Source organism: Podarcis pityusensis (assembly GCF_964106645.2).
Source record: "Podarcis pityusensis genome assembly, chromosome: 11".
Taxonomy (NCBI): Eukaryota; Metazoa; Chordata; class Lepidosauria; order Squamata; family Lacertidae; genus Podarcis; species Podarcis pityusensis.
In genome coordinates this window covers 27,693,325-27,717,132 of record NC_138036.1, presented here as the reverse complement: position 1 = coordinate 27,717,132, position 23,808 = coordinate 27,693,325, and the positions used below count along the sequence as shown (strand labels likewise).

General features: G+C 41.6%; 2 protein-coding genes across 4 annotated transcripts in view; one reads left to right on the top strand and one right to left on the bottom strand.

The window, feature by feature from the left end:
* Positions 1–5,984, bottom strand: part of DMGDH (dimethylglycine dehydrogenase) — a 51,632-nt gene extending 45,648 nt beyond the window's left edge. For 2 of the 3 annotated variants that reach the window (XR_013977154.1, XM_080972487.1), the window contains exons 1-2: positions 4,836–5,984; positions 2,444–2,612 (exon numbers count right to left, since the gene is read on the bottom strand). Coding sequence is in view for 2 of the 3 variants with exons in the window: in XM_080972487.1 (XP_080828613.1) it covers positions 2,444–2,612; positions 4,836–4,942 (276 nt within the window). In the remaining variant the exon portion in view is untranslated. The remainder of the gene's footprint in view (positions 1–2,443; positions 2,613–4,835) is intronic. The other variant, XM_080972488.1, reaches the window with a different exon arrangement.
* A 150-nt stretch (positions 5,985–6,134) lies between these two features.
* On the top strand, positions 6,135–23,569 carry LOC308458163 (betaine--homocysteine S-methyltransferase 1). The gene is made up of 8 exons (XM_080972963.1): positions 6,135–6,291; positions 8,765–8,897; positions 14,553–14,671; positions 15,866–16,057; positions 17,105–17,252; positions 18,462–18,644; positions 20,048–20,276; positions 21,651–23,569. Exons 1-8 carry the CDS (start codon positions 6,256–6,258, stop codon positions 21,841–21,843), a joined length of 1,233 nt encoding a protein of 410 aa, XP_080829089.1. The 5' UTR covers positions 6,135–6,255; the 3' UTR covers positions 21,844–23,569.
* Positions 23,570–23,808: the final 239 nt, after the last annotated feature.

Here is a 23,808-nt window from a genome sequence, read left to right as displayed (position 1 = left end):
GAGTGTTTCAAAACATCTGCAATAGGCTTTGCCAACCTAGACCAATTCCCTCACCACTTTGATGCGTAAGTTTGGGATGGAGAATTTGCGATAAAAGAGAGCTAATGGAGAGCTCCACTGGGCCCTGCATCTTCTGAGCAGTCTCAGAAAATTCTTGGAAAGACTTGAGTTTTCTCAAAGTTTGCAACAGCTTTAATTATGAAGCTCATCTAATCATAATCACTTAAGTGGTTAACACTGAGTGAATTCACTGAGTTCAATGCGACTTACCCCCAGCTAAGTGTGTATCTGATTTCAGCCTAAAACTTCAATGGCAAGCACATCAACACAGCTTGAGAATCAAATGCTGAGAACAGCATCAAATGCTCAAGGAACTTAGGCAACTTGGGTCTTGGGAGGACACACTGTGCAGAACTATGCACACAAAATTTGAGAAAGAGTCACTATATTTCATAAAGCCTATCAAGTGCTAATTTGATAATTTACAATAGTATATGAATATGCAAGGTGACTAGAAATGTATACCACTTCAGCAGATACGGTACATGTTTGTAATGTCTAATTTGGCTTTACTACAGCCACCACCATGTCGGAGCCAGCCGTTACAAATGGCGCAGTTTAGCATAAAATAAAGACACAGAGAGCCAGCAATATTTTCAGGATGGTATGAGCAGCTCCTTTCGAACTTCTCTCTCCTCCCGTAGCTTTTTTATTATCCCTTTTCTCTCTCCAGCCGCATGGCCGTTTGCCAATGTCTCACATTACCTACATCCGGTCATGGCTTTAACCCACCCACAAACCATATAAGGTCATCACTGCCCAGAGGAAACACAACTCCATTTAAGGTCAATACATTCCAATACATTGTAAAGCTCAGAGTGCTGGTCAGCCGAGGTCAGGGGGCACCCTGCAATATTACAAGCCTTTGCCGTGGCTTTATGACTCCCACACCATCACTGACACACGATATGATATCTAGGATTACCCTGAGGCTGCAAGCTACTGAAAACAACTTCTTCTTGGTAACTAGCTAGGTCACTGCACAGTTTGCGTAATATGGATCCAGCTACTAATCTGTAATTCTCGCATGGAGCAGAATGCCTTGCATAACTACAGAAATATAAATAGATTGTTTTTCTGTGAATGCTATGGTTAGTCTATGCAGGGAACCTTGCCAAATGGTCTTCCTCTCTCCATTAAATCAGTGTAAGGGTTTTTCACCTTTCAGTGCAATCCTGACAATCTTAACGAGGCAGAGGCAGAATTAAGATACAACATTAACTCAGGTCAAACATTGGAGTCCTGTCACTTTCAGAGATGTGGAATTGCTGGTCTATGCGTAGTGATGTAAGAAGGCGTTGTTTTCCATTCCTGTATTTGTAAGCAGGCAGTGCTGCTTGCACCCCATTGTAGTCATCATCTGCCAAAAACTATGCTATTCGTCTTGCTGTCAACTGTAGTGAAATTACCTAACGTGTAATTAATTATATAAATTATGTTGTCGTTACATTATTCCACCCCATTCATTTCAATGCAAAGGAAACACAATGAAAATGTGAGGGGAAGGTAATCAATTACGTATTGCTTGCAGGCTGAAAGCAACAACAACAACACTGAATGCTAAACACATTTGCTGGATTGATTTCTGTTCCAGGCATGCGAAAATAAGCAAACACTGCCAATTGCCACTCCTGTTTCTGTTTTCTTAGGAATTCTTGAACATCCCTACCCATGGTTCAGATACACCCCCTGGGGCCCCTTCATCCACCCTGCAGATCTCTCGTCCCTCTGCTTCCCCCTCCCCTCCATAATTAGTCTTTTAAAAAGCCCTCTATTGGAGGCAATAATTGCCTTTTTCATGCATAATTGTGGCATGGGGCATCTTTTTGCAGGGAAGTTGCAGCTGATGATGAAAGGTCTAAAACTCTCCTCCTTGTGTGCTGTTCCTCCCCCGCAAAAAAAACCCAGTGTTGCAAAAAGGCTTCTATTGGCTTCAGTTGTATGGGTGGGGAGCAATCTTCCTGAAAAATGCAGGTGGTACAAGGAGGATTTTGCTGCTTCAGAAGACACAGAGGTGTACCTAGGCTCCCTTGCACCCTTGGCAAGGAGCTGTAACTAAACATGTTAGGTTTTTTTTAAAAAAAAAAACTGCTTCCGCTTGCTTAGGTTACATGCTATAATGGTAGCATTTGTGAGGCCCAACTTCAATTGCCAAACATGCAATGGATGAGCTATTCTGTCACACTCCCATAGTAAGCATCAGTAATTAATGAGTTTCAGCTCTATGCAAATTTCCACTGTGTTTATGAGAGACAATTTAATGAGTTGCGAAAGGCTATATTTAGAATGACAGTAATTATATAATTTATGAAATTGTTATTATCTAAGCAACTAGAAATTGGATGGCTTGTTTCATATTTAATATGTTAGAACTTTCCCTTACTGCATGCCATGTAGATCCAGCAGTGAGTTCAGACTTTTCCAACAGAAGTACTTCTTTCATGCCAGCCTTGGCCAAGTGGTAGGCAAGACTCACACCAACACAACCACCTCCAATAATTACTGTTTCTGCTGCATCTTTCCATCTTGCTTCTGTAGAAGGTTTTTCTTCCCTAGGAAAAACATAGAAACAGGAATCTTGCTTCTTTGCCTTTTTTTATATACTGTATTTCTTATGTATTTTACATAAATAGTTCAAGAAGTGTATTGTCATCCCTAAGATAGCAGAGTGAAAGAAGCCTCAGTTTAAAAAAATTAATTATATAAAAATAAATAAATAAATTATCATATTCCCCTCTTTCCTAGAGAATGAAAATCAAATTCCCTTCTTTCCTAGAGAATGAAAACAGCTAGCCAATTATGAGACATTTGCTGCACTTGTGCAAAATCATAGCACAGCTGGTAGAGCATGAGACTCTCAGGGTTGTGGGTCTGAGCCCCATGTTGGGCAAAAGATTCCTGCATAGCAGTGGGTTGGACTAGATGAGCCTCATGGTCCCTTCCAACTCTACAATTCAATGATTCTATTCATAACACTGTTCCTTTCAGAATGACACCCACTACCAATCCACTAAGAGCTTTTCAAAATATTCCCCTCCCATTTTATCCAGGTTGGGAAACGAGGATTCACTCAGAATGCTTTCAGCTAATCACACTGCTGCCGCCGTTGCTGCAAATCTGAGAGGAGCTTAGTTAACATACCATTCCAGACACTGGGTAGGAAGCAGCAGAAAGAGCAGGCAGGTTGTGCCACTTTTGTTTGAAGCAGAGGCAATGAGCCACAGCAAGATTTTTGGTTTCCGTGCTGGAGGGAAAGACTCGCTTTCTTGCAGTGCCATGCAGAACCCCCCTGCCTGCCTTCAACATCTCCATTTGTCCTTCTCCGAGTCCCCAGTCTTGCTTTCTTCCCCTGCCACACACTCACTTATGTATGTATCAAGTCTGTGTTTGCTTCCGTATAACCTACTTATTGAGCTTTCATCCTGCTTTGTTTGCAGGGCCAGCTCACCCATGAGGACAGGTGAGATGACTGCCTCAGGTGGCAGCAGATCCTGATGTAGATCTTTATTCCTTCTTTGTACCTGATGTAGGTCTTCAATCACCCCATTTTTCTTGGTGGGGAGGAGGGCACCATTTGGTGGTTCACCTCAGGTTCCAAAGTGTATTGGGCTGGCCCTGTCTGTTTGTACATGTTTATGGAGCTATTTATTGAGCATTCATTCTTATTCTTTTGGCAGGGAGGTTATACAATGGCGACAGTCTAGAAGTGCCCAGTGTGTGTTTCTGGATTAAGTGAGCTTGCCTCTTGTGACCTCTGGCTCTGCTTATCCCTAGCTCCAGTTGCTGTTAGCTGCCCTGCCCACTGTTCTACCAGCTCAAGTGAGGAGCAGCAGCCACCACTGTTCACTACTCACAACCATTCACAGGCTCATTCACCCTAAAGGCAACTTCCATATTGAGCTGAGGTACACCAATTTAATGTTCAAAAGTCTTCAGTTGTGTTTTACCTTTCAGTGTGTATTAATAATACACCATGTGGGAATGGACACAGAATGGACCTTTCTTAATTTTGGTTGATCTCTAAACAGAAAGGTTATAGTTGTGGGAAGAGGGAGGGACATCTCAGTGTCACCAACATGCAAGGATTTCGGAGAAAGTATTTACCTTTTTAGCTAAGGCATTTCACACCTGCATAGGAGTTACAGAGTATGGGCTACAACAGGATGCATACAAATGCACCCCAAAAACACCTCCACAGACACTGTTGGAGGAGAAAAGGGCAATTTTGTAGAGTTCTAAGTATGCCAATAATGGATCAAAGGCAAGCGGTCTTTTAGAAACGACTTAGGACATTAAGACCTGGGTTCCAATCCTTATTCAACCACAAAGCTTCCCAGGTGAAAAAGGGGTGAGTTTCTCTCCGCTGTTGTGAAGATGAAAGAAAAATGTATGCTACCCTGAACTCTGTGAAGGAACAATACAATAAAAATGTAACTAAATATTAATTTGACTTCTCACAGGATCTACATTAAATTTGTTCAGGTGTAATTAAGTGCATCCTCGCCCTGCTATGTTTTAATAATTTTACGCATGTAAAACGCAACCCAAAGTCTCTCTGCCTCAGACCAATTTCACGAAATAGGAAAAACATCCCTTTTTAAGTCAGGAGCACCCCAAAACCTCCCAGTCTCGGGTCTGGGACAAATTACACAACCACCAACACCACAGAGCAGCTTGGCTGCCTATGCACACAGACTCAGTCTTTATTTGAGGCCAGACTAGAGTATAACGCGGCTAGAGAAGAAGTGGAGGCAAGAGCCTGAAGCTGGACTCACCACCTTTCAGTGGTCGGGCTGCAGGCAAAAGGCCGAGCAGGGAGCGAGAAGGCGGGCTCCCTGCCCCACAGCTTTGGCGGGAGCGACCGCAGGGCTCCCCGGAGCATGGCTTCTTCTCTCTCTGTCTGTCTCAGGAGATGGTGGCTCGGCCAGCCGAGGCTCTTTCCTTCCCAATGTGCACCCCGCTCCCGCTGCTCCCCACAAGACAGACAGGCTGAGCCGTCGTTTTCCAGTTGGCAGAGCTCACTCTGCGGCCAATCCCCACGGCGGAGGGAACCAGGACCGCCCCTCGAAGGCGAAAGAGCAGCTTATGGGGGTGTTGTTGTTATCTTTAAACCTTTCTCCCTTTGAGGGGTGGGGGGAAAGGGAGGAATTGCTGGATGGGTTCCCCCCGCCGAAATGGCTTCTTGGGAGCTAGGGATGCGGGTGTCAGGGCGAGGAGACAAAAACTGAGGCTCAGGGGAAGTTAAGGAAGAAAACGACATTGGCGCCGTGAGGGGAGGCGAAACGCGGTTGAGGCGCACCCAAACCTAAGACAAACTCTTTCGTATTTTAAAAAGTGCTTTTCCTCCTGCGCCCTCTCCCACCCATTGTAAGCGGCCCATGTTTTTATACCCGGTAAAGATACATATTTGGGTGAGTGGGGTTTAGGAAAAATGACTTGCTTCCTGCAGTGAGGAATCTCAAAACCTTGGGAAGTATACACGAAATCCTGAAAATGGCCGTTGGAAGCCAGCTTCTAACAGCACACTGAAAAATATGATGCATCTGTGGCATCCATGGACTAGGCGCTTGAGGGAGGCGAGGGGAATTTCGTGGGGATTTGATGCATTGCTTCCTCCCGCCCCGTAGGAAGCTGCCATATACTGAGCGGCACCATCGGTCTATCCTGCTCAGTATTGTCCACACTGACTGGCAGCGGCTGCCCAGGGTTTCAGTCACGAGTTTTTCCCAACTTGGGACTTGCTGCATGCGAGGCAAAATGCTGCGCCGTTAGCGCTTAACACCCTAATAATTATTTATAGGTAGCTATGAGTTGCCAAATGCTCGAAGTGGCGCTTTAAATGTATGGAGCGTTTAAGTAGCCGTGATTCTACAGTGCTGCTTCTTCGAGAGTGAGAGAGACGTTATCCGGTGCTTGAGTTCTCGAGGCACCGTTACTTTTCGCCCTTCGCAGAAAGGAGCAAGTCCGAGCAGGGTCCTGCCCGGGCGAACGCAACTATATTGAGACGCCTCTTTCTCCAATCGACGTCCAGCTCAGGATCCACCCACCTCCGGCCGCCCCTTCCCAAGGATATAAAACGCGCGAGCGCTTTGCACCGTTCTCTGTGCCTCTTTCCTGGGGCGTGCTGCGCTTGTTTGTCTCGGCGGCAGAGGAGGGAAAGTGCAGTTCCCGACAGGATCGACAGGACGGCAGATCATGGCACCTATTGGAGGGACGCCGAAAAACAAGAAGGTAAAGCCGCCGGCTGCTTGGGGCTCTTGCTTGCTTGATTTTGCTGGGAAGAGAAGCCCCGAGGTGTAATAGAGCCTTCAAGCTTAGAGACCTTTCTCTGTCTTAGGAGTGTTCGGGCAAGAGGTGGTCGATTATCTCCTGCAAGGCGTCATCGAGAAAAAGAACAACGGTGTTTAAAAAGAAAAGTTGTGAGCGAGAGAGAGGGGTCGTTTGGGGCTTTGCTAATAGGCAGACCCTGGGGGCTTCAAGAGGGTCAAAGGTGAAAGTCCGCTCCACGAGTTGAGGTATAGAAATAGACACCTCGGTCTACACCCACAGGGGGGCAATTTGATTTTTAAGGTGGGCAATTCGAGAATGAATTATTAATAGTGAATGGCCCTTTAGGCTTCCTCCACGTGAACAGGAGTTCACTTTTCAAATAATAAGAATTATATATGGGGGGGCATCAGGATTTTAGAGATGCTTAGGTGGGTCATGGGCGAAAAAAGGTTGGGAACCACTGGTCTACACCCTTAACTATCTCAGCTGCCCTAGACGCTGTGAAGTGTAAGCCAGGGGACGTATTGAAGCCAGGGGCACCTGGTTCTGACAATTTTTTATATCCCAAGACTTTTCATTTATTTTGTGTATAAATCTGATTATTCACATTGCTATGGAAATGTTCAGTATGATAGCAAAGTGTGTTTTCTGCATTTGGAACAACTGAATGTGATACTGATTTAGATAGATACACTTTTTCCATGCTTTGGCCAGGATTCTGCATAAAAATGTAATCAGTCAGAATTGTTGGGTCACTTCCTATTCCATGAATATGCAAATTGGCAGTCCCGCAGATGTGAATCTTCATTGTCATTAGAAAGCTTCACTAGAAGACTCATTGTTAATTGCTTTCATAAACGTTACTCCGTGTGATTTCAAAGGAATTCATCTAAATATTTGTGTTACTGTTGCTTGATCGTGTATATGACTAAAACCTAATAAGAGGTAAAGAGACTTGATATAAAAACCAATATAAGGCACAAATAGGTTCAAGTCTACCTGGTCGCCTAAGAGGTGTTAGTATGATATACTATAAATGCTGTCAGTGGTAAGAATCACCTCCAGACTAGGTATTTTACAGAATGCAAGTATTGTTTTTCCTTTTAGGCCCATAATAACTACTAGATATGTTTCTATATGTTCAAAGGAGTAAAATATTTTGTACAAATAATTTTTTATAAAAATATATATACGAATTTGCTGTAATGAAGAGGATTTCCAAGAAGTGCATTGGTGATAATGAAGTGCTATGAAGGGTGAAGATTGTGTTCCTTTGACCTATCAGGGTCTCAATAGTCCTCTTAAATCAGGAATTGGTAATTTCCATCCTGGAAGCTGAATGTGACCCTCTACATATTTCCTGTAGTTTTTGTCGTGCAGATTCAAAGTAGCTAGTCCATTGCAAGTTAAAAAATTGTGCTCTGTGAATCCAGCACACAACTGGTGAATTTAGTGGCTGTTGTAACAGTCTTGCATTTAAAGAATAAATGCAATGACGCAAAATGATTTTGTGTGAGTTTCAGAGGGTTGAGTAATAAACTTGGCATAGGCCTCCTGGCAAGCATTCTCTTATCAGTGGGAATGATATAAAACTAGCACACAAAGAGAGATTTAAGACAGATGTGTTGGCATGGTTGATGGTAGCTGCTTTCTACATGGCAATCCACCAGTGGAATCTTACAAAGTTTCTTCAGAAAATATCAGCTCTCATCTGTGGCTCCTAGAAGCTGTCAGTATGCGACAGCTTCAGGAACAGCTTCAACTGGCAAGCTAAACCAGATGAGGGTAGCCGATGAGTCTCAAACCCTTGGCAAGTTAGGGACTTCCCTTACACACAAAGACAGACTGCGGCGGATTGAGTGGACAAGATCAATAGTGGGTCCAACGGTCAAGAAGGCAGCTTCTGCATATCCTGTAGAGGGAAATTAGGGGCATATGGGGCTCATCAACTTGGGAAAGTAGCCCATCTACTTTCAGAAAATGAAAACTCTGATCCTAAACCTCCGCTGCCTTGTGTGATATCTTGTGGAGAAGATAAGGCTAAGGAGTAAACCCTACACAAATCCATTATGGAGTCTTAAGATGAGTGGATGGTGCCTTGTATGCCTCCTTCTGGCAACTCCTGCTGCCCTGTTGGAATCAGACATATTGCTCTGCTTTCCTTTGGACCACACCAACAAGTGGGGTCTTGTGTAGACATCCCAGGACCTCCATACACACTGCCCAGGCTTGCACCCCAGGAAGATCACTTAAGTGCAGCGGCTTAACTTTATATGTTGTATGAAATGTTAATGCCTTTTATGATTTTTTCTCCTCCCCATGATATAATGTATTTATGTATATGTTTTCAGATATAAGTTGCTTGCAGACCTTTTATCTGAACGTTCTAAAATATTATATGAACACTATGTAGTTGTTGTTCTTCTTCTTCTAGGGTATTCTTGAACGTCTAGATGCTGGAGAAATTGTGATTGGTGATGGAGGATTTGTCATTGCTCTCGAAAAGAGGGGATATGTAAAAGCTGGGCCTTGGACTCCAGAAGCTGCTCTAGAACACCCAGAAGCAGGTTAGTTTAATCTGCAATGTATACAGTATGAATTGTGTAAAGTTCCCAGTTGAAGAATACACATTGACCCCTATGCTTGATAAAGTTAGTCATGATAAAAGCTGTGATCCTAAACAAACTTACTAGAGAGTAAACATCATTAAATACAATGAGTAAGGCTGTAGAGGATTGTGCTTTATGCTCCTTGAAATCAGTGGAATAAGTCGGGTGCAATTAGTTCATATTCCATTTCATTCAATGGACTTAATCATAGTCCACTTTAGCTAAATAGGAGCTGTTGGGCACAACACACAGGCCAATGAAAATTGATTCTATTCAACAAATTTTAATGGGCTCTTTAATGGGCACATTTTCTGATTTATACCTGATTTTGTATTTTATGACACTTTGAACTGGTTATTACAGAAATATTGCTTTAACATTATATCAGTAAAATTTAATCTTTTAAAAAATATTTTTGCAGTTTCGGGACTGCCTTAAAATAAGGATTTACAGTATACTGTTTGTTATCCTGTGTCTGAAGGCATCTATAGGTCTTTGAAGATAGGGTCCTGGATTTACAAAGACAAGGGGATGCAAGCAAATACTGTGATAATCACAAAAAAGCCATATTAATGTAATCAGTGGTCTTTTGGTTATCCTCTGCTTCTATAGTAGCAGACAATGTGGTGGGACGGCACTGCTCACCTGACCTGTGGTCATTGCATTGTCGATATTTACCAGGAGGGAGATGGTGGCTATGGTGCAAATGCACTAATGCGAGTATTGGATTGGCTCTGCCTCTGCGTTTGCACCATGCAGGCTTTGCCAGCACTTCACCCCTCTGCCTCCTGGTAAGCAGCAGTGATGCAACTAACAGGAGGTCAGGTGAACAGTAGTAATCCACCACATTGTTTGTATCTGATGGTGTTGAATACTAGGTGTTCTGGTACCATTTTCAGTAGTAGCTTTATGTTCAAAATCATTTGGCAAAACCTGTACCTCTTCAAACACAAAACTGTCCCTGCCACAGTATGGGGAGAGTGAAATTAAGCCTGATGCTGCTACTTCTGTCCACCACTACAATTTTCCATGTATCACTCCAGCTCCTTTAAAGTAAGGCAAGATTTTAAAAATGCAACAAACAACTATTTCACAACTGGGGTGTATTGCGAAAGTCCATACCAGTCAGGCAAACAGTGTTCTAAGTGTGAAATAGATGTGACCTTAAATCATTCTTAAATTACATTTGTATGGGTCAAAATGGGGGGGGGGAGAGGGGTGACAGAGAGTGTCAGATGTGAACTTGAAACTGGATAGGAAACCAAACAGTCTTGAAGTGAAGAAACAGAGCCTGTTTTTTCTTGCCTTTGGTTAGAGTGCGGATGGTGCCAGCTATTGCACAGTAACTGCTATGGGGTTTGAGACAGCTATTCTGGCATCATAATTATAAACACATTTGCTTGGAATGAAGTCCTTTTTATTGTGGCAGAAAATGCTTCCTAAATGAGGTAACGAGTAGAAGTAATTAGTGGCCTACCTGTGCACATTAAGTATCCTGCACTGCAGGGATACCAGCATGGTTACCCTGCAGGTGTTGCTGGATACAACTTCTATCATCCTTGACCTTTGGTCATGCTGACTACGGCCAATTGAGGTTGGGATCCAGTAACATCTGGAGGACACTGCATTGGCTGTCTGTGTTCTACTGTCTCTATAAATTCATTGTAGTTGTGGGTGGCACATTTCCCATTTAAAATCTACTTCTGATACACTGCCTGTTAAAAATGCTATTGCATATTGCACCAGTAGACTAAGGAAAAATAGCTTAATTGGCTATAGACAATATCCAGTAGTGAACAGACTTCTAGCCATTCAACAGGACTTCCCCTTCCTCTCCTCCTCATGCAGCTCCTTGCATGCCTACTAAAACTGCTGTGTAGGGTTTTGGACCCTCTGCAGGTGATCTACTTGTAGATCGCGGGGTGTTCCGGGTAGATCTTTGGCCCCTCAGTGATCTCCCCCCCCCAGAAGGGGGGAAAACCTGTGGCTTCCTAAAAAAAGTTCAACAACTTTGCCTTTCCCAAAAAAGCTCAATAACTTTGAGTAGATCGCAGTCATTTGGGAGTTGGATGTCCCTGAGAGTCTAGAGCAATTTGGGGGAGGAGTGCAGGAGGCTGCAGAGGGAAAGAGAAGAAGGGGAAATCTGCTTGGATAACACTGGCTATTGCTCTAAGGAAAGGAAAGAATGTGCCTTTCTTTTGCAACTTCAGATCTACCTGGAAGTCTTTCATCAGCTATTATCATATGAATCCTATTTATTTATACTTCTACTCAAGTCAGCATTGTTCTTATTTTACAGGCAGGAGAAAGATGATGAGAGAGAGAGTGATTTTGCTTTCCCAAGATATCTCTGCAATAGAGATGAACCTTAAACCTCCCTGGTTCAAATCCAATTTTGTCCAACTGTCAGATCTACAAGTGAAATGGTTTAACAGTTTCAGATGCCTTTTGCATTAATCATGTACCAATTGCAAGTTGGGAAATTAATGTGCAGACTTTTTAATTGATTAAATACGCATACCCTTTATTAATAAATCAATGGGAGTGTTTCTTTTTAACAGTATAACAACTCAGTTAAAAATGAAGCGCATCACGGACTTCTGGGTCAGCGCCATCGCTAATGGCGGATTCCCTCTGATTCTCGGAGGGACCAGCTCCACGGGATCGGGTCTTACCGCTGCGGCAAAGCGGGGACCCTTTAAAAATCACAGGCGGGGGAAGCCTGTGAACGTGGGGACTCGGCGGGCACTATTTGCGCCCCCCCCAAGTTGCGAAGGGACCCTTTTAAGGGCTCCGGAGCGGGACGGGGTGAGCGGCGCGGTGCTGAGAGTCGACTGCTTCTTCCGCGGAGTGAAGCCGCACAGCCGTTATCGGAGAGCGCTGACTTTTTCCTGGGATAATTGGATTTCGAAAGCAACTACCCGTGAGTAGGATTAAATTGGATTTAAAAGGAGAAAAAACAGCTAATTCGGCACCGAAGCGGGAAGGTATAACCAGGAAGTCTGCCTTCCTTTCTTGTAAATAGTTCAAAGCAAAGAGACTGTAAAGCGGAAACATAGAGAGACGTTCGGAAAAAAGACTTAAATCTTAACATCTGGAAAGTGGTCTCCCCTCCGGATTGCAGGAGAGGAGGGGGGAAGGTTTAAGTTGTATTTACCTGCAAAGAAAAGGGGGAAAGGAAGCTAAAATCTGCTGCTTAAAACCTGGGAACGGACTGCCCCTAGACAAGGAATGCCGTTCAGTGGAAAGCCTATCGGTAAGCAGAGGATTTTTGACAGCTAACTCTGCAGAAGAGATATAGTGTTTCTGGACTTCTCCTGGACAGTTTAAAGTAACTGTTCAAGTGCATTGAAACTGTTGTTTTTAAGTGAATTGGGGGACTTATAAAGACCATCTTTGTTCTTAAAAGTTGCAAGCTTTGGCTGTTACTGTGTCCCCCTAGAGGAGGCTGGACATTGTTACAATAACAACTGGGTTAGAGGAAAATTCCATTCCAAAACAAACTTGCAACTGTGGGAACGACCTTGAATTCTCACGAGAGTGTTATGGCAGATGGGAAAGGAAAGATAGAGCTGGCGCAGGAAAAAACTACTAGGTCTGGCAGACACTATCGGACAGATACTGCGCAGCAGCGAAGGGCTTCAACATCTGGAGCATCTGGAACATCAGGGGCTGCACCCCCACAGGTCAAACCAAAAGTTATGTCGTCCGAAGACGTTTTGGCACATGCACTTGGAAAAATTAATGAATCTTTGGAAAATTTAGCTAAGCAGGTAGCTGAGACTAATAAACAAGTAGCTGAAGCATCAGGTAAAATTGATCTGAATACTACAAGTATTAATAATTTGGGACAGAAGGTGAACACCAATACAGAGTCTTTCGAAAAATTATTACAGGAATCCGCTTTGACCCGAAAGATAGCTGAAGAAGCAAAAGATATTGCAACTGCTATTCAAGAGAAGATACCACCAGTATATAAGAAATTGGAGGACCACGATTTGACATTGTCTATGATTGAATTGAAAGAGAGACAAAGAAATTTAAGAATCAGGGCTGTACCAGAACGGGAGAAAGATAACCTGGCTGACTTTCTTACACAGGAATTTATAGAATTTTGGCAACAGGACTTGGGGAAGGAAGAATTCAAGATAGTGAATGCATTTAGACTTGGAAGAGGACAAAGCAGGAACAAGGTGAGGGACTGCTTGATTACCCTTCGAACAAAAGAAGAGAGAGACAAAATTTTGAATTTGCACTATCAAAAGACTTTGGAAATTTACGACTCAAGTGTGGTGATATTTAAGGACATTCCAAAACATCTTTTGGACTTAAGGTTTAACTACGGAGACCTAGTTGCCCTGTTGAAAAGAAATAGAATTCTTTTCAGGTGGGAATTTCCTCAAGGCCTATCCTTTAAATACAAAGGAAGAAAGATAAAAATAAGATCAGTCAATGATAAGGACAGGTTCTTGAAAGATCACGAAGAAGACCTACAGAAAGAAGTGGAATCTGGAGAAGAGCCAAAAGGCATACTAGACATAGCAAACTTATCTTTTGGATTGCACGGCCCAGAGAAAGAGACACCACCTACAGAACAAGAACAGACACTTGGTGCAGTTGGAGGTAAAGTGAAGTAACCCCATCATGGCTCTGCAACTGTTAAGCTGGAATTGTAGTGGTTTGAACTCCCCTCGAAAGAGAAAAAGTGTTTTTCATCTACTAAAAAAGGAACAATTGGACTTGATTTATTTACAAGAAACACATATAACAAGGCTACACAGGAAACTACTGATTAATAAAAGATTGGGACAGGAGTTTATCTCATCTGACAAAGTTAAAAAAAGCGGAGTTGTGATATATGCAAAGGAGAGACTATCACCGAAATTAATTTTTAAAGATGACCAAGGAAGATTCTTGGCAATTGAAATTCAAGTTCAAGGAGAGAAATTCTTGATAGTAGGAATTTATGCACCGAATGAGGGGAAATCTGAATTCTTTAAAAAGTTGCACGAGACCTTACTGGACTATTTGGATTACAATTTGATTTTGATGGGGGACATGAATGGAGTAGTATCTACAAATATGGATAAGGCACAAAGACAGGATGGTAGACTACCGAAAACATTTTTTGAGATGACAGACAATATAGACTTAGTGGATATTTGGAGAGTAAAGAACCCCTTGGGAAGAGAGGGAACCTTCTTTTCTGAAGCCAAGATGACATGGACTAGAATTGACCAAATATGGATAACTAGAGGAATGGCACCAAAGATAAAGAAAGTAGAAAAATGGTAAGGATTTGCTGAACCAATAAATTGAAGTGGAATACAAAAAAGGGAGGTACGAGGAGGTCCGGGAAACAAGCTAAAGGAAAATAAGTAACTGAAAATATGTGTGTTTTTAACTGTTTTTATTTTGTATTTTTCTCTTTTTTTCATTTTTATTGTAATATTTCAAAAAACCTTAATAAATATCTTATTAAAAAAAAAATGAAGCGAATCACTATGTGTAGGTCATAAAATGGAACATGATAAGGCAATACCATGTAAAAGGAGCTGCTGCCACAATATTAACATCATATTTGACTCTCCGTTTTGTTTAAACATTTTGCAGTTCGTCAGCTGCATCGAGAATTCCTCAGGGCTGGATCAAATGTTTTACAGACATTCACCTTTTATGCCAGTGATGACAAATTAGAAAACAGGGGGAACTATGTAGCTGATAAACATTCTGTGAGTAGTTTCAACAGCTTTTTATCTTTATTGACAAGTGGAGTTACATGATCTCAATGCAGAAACATGGGTCATCTTTGCAAGACATAACTCATTAATTCAAAGATGTAGATTTAAAAATTCAAATAGAAATAAAATGTATGAAGATTTAGTATACTGAAATGGCAAGACAGAGATGCTGCCTGGATTACCTTCAAAAAAAAACAGGGACAACCGCCTGTCAGATGAAAGAAGCAAGCTAGTTACTCTTACTGTAGTTATTTCTCACAAAGCACTTTCAAGTTGTTTAATACTGTGGAAAACAGGAGCTGACAAGGGCTAAATTTATCAATTAATTGTGACAAAGAAAAGTTTGTATACCCATATACAGAAGTAACTCCTTATAGTGTGAAATAATATTATGTGCAAGACATGAATAGCTAAGAAGAATGTTTCTGTTTGATTTTTCAGTAAAACCTAGTTACTATTTTTAAATCTAGAAACTAAAGTTGGAGGCCAGTTTGTCCTTTGCTCCTCCTTAGAGATATCGTAACACTGTGGTTACCTTTCAGGCTTGAAAATATTCCCTCCCCCTAATATTTTCCTCAGGTGCTTTTAAATCTCTCACTTGAGAACATGTCAGCAATGTCAGGACAGAACCAGAAAAGAGATACAGACACTTTTGTCAACACTGAGAGGCACTCTCCACTGCAATCTTTTAAGAATCATCTGCCTATTTTTAGGTAGTTGGTTAGGATCACATATGTCCTCACTCTAAATTACCTTTGCTTGCCAGGAGTGACAGAATAAATGACATTTGCTGCATGATTCCTGACTGTCTGGGTGGGACTACTGATGAAGACCTAGTTAGTTGTTGTTGGTTGGTTAGTTGCTTTTGCCAAAACAGAAGCAGGCTGGCTCAATGGCAGCAAAGAGAGGCGAACTATATTTATGTTGTGATTAGAAGGAGTTATTTTCAGGAAATATTTTTGGGACCTCTGAAGATACTTTTTTGGACCCAAAAATGAAGCAGGCAAACATTTACACTGTCCTCTAATAAAAACCACCCCCTTATGAAACTGTACTGTGATGATTGGTAAAATGTGAGACTTCTTAGCTGGACAACAAATGTAACGTGTATTCATTTTTCCTACAATAAAAGTGTAGGTATGTGTATGGTGTAAGTCCATACTAATGCTATTTCTGTATTATCAGGGCAAGAAAGTAAATGAAGCAGCCTGTGATATTGCAAAAGAAGTGGCTCAAGAAGGCGATGCTTTGGTGGCTGGAGGCGTCAGCCAAACCCCTTCATACTTAAGTAGCAAGAGTGAAGCTGAAGTTAAATCAATCTTTCGAAAGCAGCTAGAGGTTTTTACTAAAAAGAATGTGGACTTCTTAATTGCAGAGGTAAATGCAACCATTAAGGAAACAGTAAGTGGTGATAATGGGGGAAACGGCTTTTGTGATAGGTTCATATCCAGAGTTTGTGTGAATTGAAAAACTGCTTGCACAATGGGGCTCTGCAGATTTGCAACCCACCTACCCCCAAAGAGTGACCAAGGCATGCAAAAACCGGGCCTAAACCCCTATTGAAATGGATCTAGAAAATCTGTTTCATCCAAGAGTGCCAGAGTTGGGGGGGGGGGCACCCCCTCAGAAATTTGTACCCAGGGTCATGTGCCCCTCAGCCCCCCCCCCTCCAATGCTGGAAGGTGTGGGATAACAATGTCTTGGGCCTAGCCTCTGCACAAACAAATCAGAATGAATGCTCAATAAACTGATATCATATAGCCTCCACATAAATTTTACATGAACAAATCAGGATAGATGCTCAGTGAGTAGGTTGGTAGAACCCTTAAACAGATACCCTGAGGTACAAATGAGTTTAGTATATGACGAAAGATACTCAGCAAATGCAATTTTTGGAGGGAAAGTTTTGAATATTTAGAAAATAACAGGAATCCTCATTTCCCTCTCCACTGGGCTGGGAAGAGGAAGCACTGGCTTCAGCAAAGGTGTCTCCCAACTGAAGGTGAGTGGCCCACTGGTGGTATTCTTCTTGCCATTGGAGGGCAGCAGAAAGCCTTGAAATATGGAGCATTCCAAAGGTGGGGAGGGAGCAAAGCTAGGCTTAGGCCCCTTGTGGAGTCGATCAATGTGCCAGTCTGGAGCTCCGGCAGTGATCAAGGCTAATCGTAGTCCACCTCCGTTTCATCACAGCCACCATGCATAGATATGGGGCAGATGCAATGATGGCTCTGACCCTCCACAAAGCCCTTTTGTCAGGGGGTGGGGTTTTTGCATTGTATCCCAATTTTTTTAAAAAGTACTTTTTCTTTTAGTCTTTTGTTTGTTTCTGTCACATTTTCACACCAAAGGTAGTATTATGCTCTGAACTCTCTCTTCTCTCTCTTCTCTCTCTCTCTCTTACTTACTCCTTTCATCTCTTTTTAGTATTTTGAACATGTGGAAGAAGCTGTGTGGGCAGTTGAAACCTTAAAAGAAGCTGGGGTTCCAGTTGCAGCAACTCTTTGTATTGGTCCAGAAGGAGATATGCATGGCATATTACCTGGAGAATGTGCTGTCAAACTTGTAAACGCTGGTAAGATTCTATATTTGACGTATCCATCGTGATACAAGTTAAAATATTAGCGATATGGAATGAGATGAAAGAAGCTCAGCAAAAGTTTGAGTAGGAAAATATTGGACAAGGTGAAAGGGAAGGCCTGTTGGCTCATGGTGGACCCAGCTTGTGGGGGGGGGGCATTGCCTCATTCTCCCTAATGGACCAATTACTCAAATAGTTCTACTTTTTATTTTAAAATTTCGAATCTGCTTTATTAAGGCTCAAAGTAAAAATGGCATTTTAACAAGTGCTTTGCAAATGACCCTGTTGCCCACTTTAGCTGTTGCAGCACAGAAAAACAGGCAAGTGGCCCCATCCACAGGCAAGGGGGGAACAGCTATCAATCTCTTGATTCTGCCTGAAAAGGTGCACGAGATGCAAATCCCGGCACAAATACTTGAAGCTTGTACCCCACACCCATACTTGGTTGCTTTACAATACCGACAATTCCACACTTAAATTAGGTGGCTAAAACGAATAAACTTTGGATGGGAGGAACCAGGAATGGGTTTTTTGTGTGAAAGGACTGTGAGCAAAAAAACCAAAAACACACACAACCAAATTTCTGGACTGGGAGGTATCACTAAGAGGTACACCCTGCCCTTTAATTCTAAGTATACATTTACCTCCCTTTCTAAGGTAGTATTTTGCATGTGATTCCAACCTGATAATTGCCACCTGCCCCAGATTTTAACTTGTCAGAATTAATTTTAAGATGTATTTTAATTAATTGATGTCTGTTTATATGCATATTGTGTTGTTTTTATGATGTTAGCTGCTCTGAGCCCAGCCTCAGCCGGGGAGGACGGAATACAAACAAACTTATTTACTTATTTATTTATTTATTTATTTATTTGTTTATTTATTTAGTGATGCCAGCTTGTGCTCTTTGGGTTTGTGGGTGGGAACTTAGCAAATCCCTCAAGCTTGAAGTCTGCCCACCCCAGGTCTAGAGTACATTCAGCCCAGTCCTGCAAGGTGTGGATCTCATACTTTAATCTGACGCTCCCAGCATTTCAAAGACAATAAGTACTTTGCTATTTATGTCTGTTTCCATACATGCATATTTAAAGTGCAGATAAAAAAAAACACCATATCACAAGGGGCCCTTTATACACAGATCACATTAGTTTAAAAACATTGAATTGAAAGATATTGTGAAACACTTCACATCTTGTTCTTTAGGTGCTTCTATTGTTGGAGTGAACTGCCATTTTGATCCAGCTACTTCCCTCAAAACTCTGAAACTCATGAAGGAGGGCTTGGCAGCTGCTAAACTAAAAGCGCACCTCATGTCACAGCCACTTGCGTTTCATACTCCGGACTGTGGGAAGCAGGGGTTCATTGATCTACCTGAATTTCCTTTTGGTAAGACTTTTGTTGTTGTTGTTGCTGTTCTTAGCGTGAAGCTGCGAGAAAAATAGCACTTATACATCAAATAGCAGTATACAGTATACATCAAATATCCAGTCCATGTACTGGAAATAGGCCCCATTGCCTTCAAAAGCATACAGTTGGTCTGGAACTGAAGCCATGTTGCATTGTATAAAATGTGTTATTAATCTTTTTAAAATGCACCATCATTCTATTCATATTTCAAGAGTGATTTATAGTCAATTAGATTAATTATAGGGATGCGGGTGGTGCTGTGGGTTCGGCGGTTTGAATCCCCACGACGGGGTGAGCTCCCATTTGTTCGGTCCCTGCTCCTGCCAACCTAGCAGTTCAAAAGCATGACTAAGTGCAAGTAGATAAGTAGGTACCGCTCTGGCGGGAAGGTAAACGGCGTTTTCGTGCGCTGCTCTGGTTTGCCAGAAGCGGCTTAGTCATGCTGGCCACATGACCCGGAAGCTGTATGCCGGCTCCCTCGGCCAATAAAGCGAGATGAGCGCCGCAACCCCAGAGTCCGTCACAACTGGACCTAATGGTCAGGGGTCCCTTTACCTTTACTTAGATTAATTATAAAATACAACACTAAAACAGTAGGGTCAGAGTCTAAATATTTAAACCTAAAGATTGCTGGCAGGTAAACGTCTATAGCAAGAATAGGAACCATTTTTCAGGCCACAGACCACGTTACTCAGCAAAAAGCTATTAGGGGTGGGGTCACATTTCATACATGGGCAGAGTCCAAAAGTAGATAGGGCCAGTTACCATGCAGATCAGCTGAGGGGTGTGTGTGTTATTTTCATCCTGTTATAGGGCTGGGCTTGATGTCTGTGCTGAGACTGGCATGAAATTGGGCCATCTGCGTCCCAGATGATCTGCAAATATCATCTAAGGAGCAGGAGAAAGCTACTGATTTTCATCCCCATCTCAGTATGCTTAAAGCTTCCCACCCTGTATGCTGAACTGGGGATTAAAAATAAATAAATAGAATCTCCCTGTTCCTCAGATGATCTATTCCATTTGGTTGGGAAAACATGTAGGTAATTCTTGGAACTAGAAAAGAGTGCTGAAAAATTTGTTTAGATCACTTTGTGGAATAGGGAGCCCTACGTAAGAAAAGTCAGTTTGGAAACCGAAAACCTGCTTCCCAAGAGTGGCTATTGTGGCTCTGCCTAATGGTACCTGGAAAGAGACTCCTTGCTGCTGTTTGCAAACTAAATAGTTGTGAATAAATACACAATTGTCTGTCCTGGTTAGCGCTGTCTAAAGAAAACAAACCTATTTTGTAAAACATTTGGATGACAATGGTAGTGTTTTGCACAGATTTTTATCACCGAATGTTCAGATAATAATGAAGTTAAAGTAATTACATATCATTACAGCTTTGGAGCCAAGAATTCTATCCAGATGGGATGTTCACAAATATGCAAGAGAGGCCTATAATTTGGGGGTTCGATATATTGGAGGGTGCTGTGGGTTTGAACCATATCACATCAGAGCAATTGCAGAGGAGCTGGCCCCTGAAAGAGGATTTTTACCACAAGCCTCTGAAAAACATGGCAGCTGGGGGAGCGAATTGAGCATGCATACCAAACCATGGGTCAGAGCAAGGTAAAGTATATTTTTAACTCTGATACTAAAATAACCTGCTATATATATTTCTTTTTCAGAAATGCATTGCTTCATATGGCAAATTTCTTGGTGGTAGTAGTAGAACTCTATGTCATGGTATAAAACCATGCACACAAGCAGTTTTGAACAGTAATTTTATAGACCTAAACACCAAGATGGAAGTAATGGATGCAGGATATTACTAAACATGTGCATTTAGATCAGTACAGTGACTGAGTTAAATACCCTCCAGTTTACTAGAGTACCTGTTATTCAGCCATTGTACAGTAAAGTTTCATTCAGATTTCCTGATGATATAAATGTTGTTCCTTTCATGTTAGGCTGGAAGCATTTGCTATGTATAGTAAAGCTAGAGAGACTGAATTCAATCAGAATACTAGCTTCTTAGTTATGTAGTTTCCCCTCATGCTCCAAACATGTTGGGACATTTAGATATCAATTTCATAATAAACTTGTTCTGTTCATACTACTTCTTAGGCGCCCAATGCAGTGCCCATCAAGGCCTTCTGTCCCTACCAATTTTTAATTTTTTTTTAAAAAAAAACCTGTGAGGGTTTTATTTCAGGCCAGGGGTTTCTCTTTTGGGGGTCTGTGTTTTCTTTGTTTTGAGCTGTATGTAGATATGTTGCTGGGCCCCTGGGGAGATTTTGTTTCAGGGAGTGGAGGCAGTTCTGAGCAGCACCACTTTCATTCTGTGAAATGGGTATTTTGTGGTGCTCATAACAGTTTCAATGTTTAGAAGCTATAGTCGAGATTTCTGGAAACCTACTATTCATATTCCTGGGGCTACAAAGTTCATTTTAGCCCCCTCCCCCTTTTCACTATATTATATATGTCAATGTTATTTTTGACCTGGCCTTAGGAGGAAAAGAAACTAGGAAATATGCATATAACCCTTTCAAAAGCACCTGTATTCCAGAAGTGATATGTTAGGGTTTTATGCCTCAATATCCTTGGAGAGGTGGAGTGGGGAGAATTAGCAACAATACAGCACTACCAATGTGCCCCCTTAAGTGTTTGAGGCCCTCGGTGCTAGATCTCAGTGTCCTGGCTGAATGATTACACTATTAATCCCTCTGGCAAGTCAGGGTTGCCACATATCCTCTTTTTCCAGGACAGGTCCTCTTTTTCATGGGTATGTAAAATCAGAGGCGTCATAGTGAGCCATAGTTAAAAGTAGAACACCTTAAATTTAGTTATTAAAACAATCCTTTGCACTGTTAGGTTTACAACCAAAATTATTCTATGACAATCTGTTGATTTACATGCTAAAAAAATTTGTAAAATATCTCATACTGTATCCCTCTTTGATTAAAAATATATTGAATAGGATTTGTCCCTTTTTTAACCTAGGGCTAGGAAGGAATACTGGGAGAATCTCTTGCCTGCTTCAGGAAGACCATATTGCCCCTCACTGTCAAAGCCAGATGCCTGGGGGGTGACCAAAGGGGATGCTGAGTTGATACAGCAGAAAGAAGCAACATCTGAACAACAGCAGAAAGAACTCTTCAAAAGACAGAAATTCAAATCCAGCACTGTAGCATAGATTATTAGCAATTTTGTCTATGCAAAAAACAAGCATGTCACTGTATAATTGACAACTCAGTAGAAAGATCAGACAGAATTTATTAATTGCAAGTTGGAAGTATAATAAATCTCAAAACACTTTTTAAAAATTAAAATGCGCCCATGCTATGTGCTGCACTTCTATTGAATACTCCAACTTATTTGCAGTACACACAATTCAGAGCACGTTCACCCTCTAATCCTATTGAAATAATTGGGATTTAATGCTTACATGTAAAATAGTCCCATCCTAAGCAACTTTTCTCATAATTAAGTCACACTGCATTTAACAGAATTTCCTTCCTAGTGAATGTGCTTAGGATTTCACCAAAAAACTTGGGTTAATTGGAACTTTATAGGGATTGTGCCCATTATCTTAGATGGAGAAGCTTTATCTTCTATTTCCCCCCTTATAATCACTCTTTATGAAAGCTAAAAGAGATGAATACTTATTTTGGAAAGATATATTTTTCTCAGGATAAGAATAGCTTAAATCATTGCAATTATATAATTTTTAAAAATAAAATATTTCTGATAAACAGCAGACTATTTTCAAAATATTTGTTGGTTTTATTCTCCCAGGCCTGAGATGCCATTGCGATCTCTAAATGCATATTGCAGGAGATCAAATTAAGCTAAAAATTATTCTGCATTGAAAAAAGAAAAGTTTATTAAAAAGGGTTATTTACAGTCCCAATTAGAAACAGAAAAATGTAAAGAAGATACAAGAATATAAAACTCTTTTCTGCATGTGAAATCCAAACAGGTAACTTCTGGAAATGTATGAAATCCACTTGGCTTTTCCATTACAAATTAGCAAGAAGTCTTATATAGATCACGAATGAAGTTTCCTCTTGAGCTGCTTAGCTTCCCAGACTGTGGGTGGTATCCAAAAGTGATGGTACTGAAATAATCCACCAGTGGAATGGGGAGGAGGCCATTTCAATGACCCCTAAATTCCATGCCCGCTCTAAATCTGCCTCAAGGGTTGGGGGGGTCCCCTCAGGGCAGATTTTTGCCCCCCCCAGTATGTTTTTTGAGAGGTGCTATGCAGGAAGGGGAAATGGACAAAAAAAAAATCCCTCCCTGTTTTGCTGACCAATTCCTTCTGTCAATAGATAGTTGCCACTGGATACCACTCTATAACTATGCAGATATTTCTTCACCATGTAGCATCTGTGGAAGCTGATCACATTTAGCTTCACCACTCAGCATGATTGATCTATTCCAATATACTTCACTGGTGCACCTGATCAAGAAGTTGAAATAATCTTTCTTACATCTAATCTCGTATGAGGGCTTTGGTACCCGCTTTTAAAAAGGGAGATCTCCATTGCTCACTGAAACTAAGGTCACATGTTAAAACCTTAATGACTGAAAATCTTCTGGCATGTGGCTCAGGGCCGGCCTGAGACATTTTGGCACCTGAGGCAAACCACAAAATAGCACCACCCTCCTTGCCAGGGAAGAAGGGCTGAGTGAAGATATACATCAGGAACAAGGGGGAAATAAAGATCTACATTGGAATCTGCTGCCCTCTGTGGTTCCTGCCACTTAAGGTGCTTGCCTCACCTTGCCTGATATAGCTAAATAAATGACTAATATCTGCTATATACTGAGGGAATTGGCCTATATGTGACATCATTCAGTTCTTTTATATCTAAGAGCAATGTTCTGTATTAATACCAATAAAGATTTACAAATTACCCTAATGTCTTGCTGTTTTAAGAGTGAAATTATATTTAAAACGTGCATTGTTAAGAAAAATGAATAAAGGTACCTAACACAATGTTTTAACATGCTTCGTTTGGCACAGAATATTCTTCCTGAATATGTTTGCCTTGCCACCTTTCTTCTCCACGACACATTATAGAACTCTTTTGTAATTGTGCATACACACACAAAAAAGGCAGCATCAATCTTGTAACAATAAAGCAGGAATGGG